Below are 3,026 nucleotides of genomic sequence, written 5' to 3'. Positions count from 1 at the left end.
CTCTTATTAAGCTTAATTTGGACCCTAATATACTTCAAAGACTCATGATCGGTTCTAATTACAAACTCCTTATGCCCACAAATAATGTTGCCAATTTGCTAAAGCTCTCACTAAGGCATAGAGTTGCTTATCATAGGTAGAATATTGCAATGGAGTTCCTCTTAATTTCTCACAAAAGTAAGCTATGGGTTTCCCTTCTTACATCAAGACCGCACTAATTCCTACTCCACTAGCATCATACTCAATTTCAAACATCTTCTCAAAGTTGGGAAGTTGAAGTAATAGAGTGGAACTAAGTTTTTTTTTCAAGATTCTAAAGGCTTCTTCTTGTTTTCTACCCCAAATGAAAGGCTTATCCTTCTTAATGATCTCGGTTAGAGGAGCGGCTAAAGAACTAAAACCCTTTACAAATCTCCTATAGAAACGTGCCAACCCATGGAAGCTTCTAACATCACTAATGGATGTAGGAGTTGGTCAACTTCTAATAGCCTCTACCTTTTCATCATCCACCTCAAATCCTCTTGAACTTACAACAAAGCCAAGAAAAACAACACTGTCAACACAAAAAGAACACTTTTTAAAATTGACATACAACTTTTCTTTTCTCAACACATCAAATATCATTCTCAAATATTGTACATGATCATCTAAACATTTGCTATAAACCAAAATATCATCAAAATAAACTACAATAAAATTATTAATAAATAACTTAATCACATGGTTCATTAATCGCATAAAAGTGCTTGGTGCATTGGTTAGCCCAAAAGGCATCACCATCCACTCATATAATCCAAACTTGGTTTTGAAAACAATTTTCCATTCATCTCCGAATTTCATTCGAATTTGATGGTATCCGCTTCGCAAATCAATTTTAGAGAATAAATTAGAACCACATAATTCATCTAGCATATCATAAAGTCTAGGGATGGAATGTCGATATTTTACCGTAATTTTATTAATGGAATAACAATCTACATACATCCTCCATGTCCCATCCTTCTTGGGAACTAGAATTACGGGCACCACACATGGACTTAAACTTTCTCTCACCAAATCTTTATTCAAAAGTTCTTCCACATGTCTTTGCAATTCTTTGGTCTCTTGAGAATTGCTCCTATAAGCCGCTTTGTTGGGTATTTGAGAACCCAGAAAAAAGTTAATTTCATGCTCTATTCCCCTCAAAGGAGGAAACCCACTTGGTATTTCTTCCGGAAATAGATCTTCATAATCTTGCAACAAAGAATAAACAATAGTTGGAAAAGATAAAGAGTTTAGTTCATTGTTAGAAAGCAAAGAATAACCTTTAGGTTTAATAAATATGACTTGAGTAGCATCCTCAATGTTTAGCTCTTTTATGCTCTCTTGATTTTGAAAAATCATGCACACTTTCTCTTTTTCTTGATTTTTTTGTTTTTCTTTCTCACCTCTTTTTTTGGTGATAACTCATTCTCACTTGATCTCTCAACCTCCCCTTTTTCCTCTCTTGAGTTATCATTTTTCACTCTCTTACTCCTCTCTTTCTTTTCTCTCTCAAGTTTTTCTTTCAACTCCCCCATTTTTCTATATTCTTCACTCACTTGAAAAGTAGAAAGTGGGTTAAGAATGTGCTTTTTACCATCTTTAAGAAATGCATATTTATTTGACCTTCCATAATGTTTAGCCCCCACATCATATTCCCATGGCCTTCTCAACAATAAATGACAAGCTTGCATCGGTACAACATCACAAAACACTTCATCATTGACATTAGCTTGAAGCCTAGTATGCTCTAGTTCCTCATAATGCTCTTCCACACTCTTACTTCCTTGTTGAAGATTATAATACTTCTTGAGTGTGTTTTGCTCATAATCTTGACCCACAAACCTTTCTCTCATTTGCCTTTTCATGTCATGCTAACTTGTAACAAAGTCTCTATTCACCAAGGCATCTCTTTCAGTTTTCTCCCACCATGTAGAAGCAAAACCCTCAAGGTGACTTATAGCATAATTCACCTTTTTAACATCACTCACATTGTTGAGATTATATTGCCTTTCAAGTTTCACAATCCAATCAAGATATTCATTCGGGTCACTACTTCCTTTGAAGAATGGAAGAGTAACCTTGAAGTTGTTGAATCCTTGATCTTCATTATCATTCCTTCTATTATATTCTCTACCATCAATCAGATACCACCCTCTATTTTTCCCTCTTCTTCCTCTCCCACCTAATCTCTCTTATTGAACTTGATTATTGGATCCATAATAATAATTATCTCCATTAAAAGAATCATTCTCTTCAAGGTTATGTGGGCTCTCACTTGAGTTCTACTCACTTGTGGTGGAAGATTTCTTTGTTGGTTCTCCCCCTTTGGAAGTTTTGCTTGATTGAAAACTTTTGATAAAGTAGCATTAGGAGAGAGAGTATCTTGCACTACCATGTGAGATGGAGTTGTATCAAGAAGAGTCTTACTTGATCCCTCATCATGTTGACCAATGGGGTTGAAAACCTCAAGTGGTTGCTTTGCCATTTCTTGACTTCTAACCCTTCCAACCACATCTTCCAATTTTTCCTTCATTTCCTTCATTTCTTCCAATAGATTTTGAAGTAAAATTTCCATTTTGCTAGAGGATTCTCCCTAAAATTGAGTCATTGTACCTACAAAATAAATAAAAGTTAGTAGAAAGAGTTCCTCACCACTCACTCATTTCATGTTTCCCTCTTTTTGTCACTCACACTCGTGTATAACTCTAAGGCCAAAGACTTTTAAGCCCATTCTCAAATGAACTTACCTCACTCTTGCTTGTTACCACTCTTGAATAACCCAAGGTTGAGAGTCAACACTATCAAATGATTCACAAGTAGTACTACTTCTTCGGGATAGAGTGGATTTTATGTAATCAAGAATGGACAATTAAAACTAACGGACAAGGAAACAAATAAGCATACAATGAAATGAAAGAAAAAAAAGTATGAAAAAATTTTTGACACGAATAAATTAAACGGACACAAACTAGTTTAACATTAAGTATGAATTAATACTCAAA

At 34.8% G+C, this 3,026-nt stretch overlaps 1 protein-coding gene across 1 annotated transcript; it reads right to left on the bottom strand.

Annotated features, from left to right (window-relative positions):
* Nucleotides 1-474: 474 nt before the first annotated feature.
* Nucleotides 475-1,877, bottom strand: LOC107852988. The gene is made up of 3 exons (XM_016698019.1): nucleotides 1,457-1,877; nucleotides 983-1,232; nucleotides 475-553 (listed from the first exon to the last, which is right to left on the bottom strand). The coding sequence occupies exons 1-3, from the start codon at nucleotides 1,875-1,877 to the stop codon at nucleotides 475-477; spliced, it is 750 nt and encodes a 249-aa protein (XP_016553505.1).
* Nucleotides 1,878-3,026: the final 1,149 nt, after the last annotated feature.

Source organism: Capsicum annuum, chromosome 5 (genome assembly GCF_002878395.1).
Source record: "Capsicum annuum cultivar UCD-10X-F1 chromosome 5, UCD10Xv1.1, whole genome shotgun sequence".
NCBI lineage: Eukaryota > Viridiplantae > Streptophyta > Magnoliopsida > Solanales > Solanaceae > Capsicum > Capsicum annuum.
The sequence above is the reverse complement of the archived record's forward strand: the minus strand, read 5'-3'. Positions and strand labels throughout refer to the sequence as shown.

Excerpts from the sequence above, each read along its gene's own strand:
- LOC107852988 (XM_016698019.1), bottom strand. The coding sequence starts at position 1,877 with ATGAGAGAAAGGTTTGTGGGTCAAGATTATGAGCAAAACACACTCAAG. Across the intron at positions 1,233-1,456 it reads AGGGGAGGTTGAGAGATCAA|ATTATGAAGATCTATTTCCG; the intron begins GTGAGAATGAGT and ends CTTTGTTGCAAG. Across the intron at positions 554-982 it reads AAGGATGGGACATGGAGGAT|TGTTGTTTTTCTTGGCTTTG; the intron begins GTATGTAGATTG and ends TTGTGTTGACAG.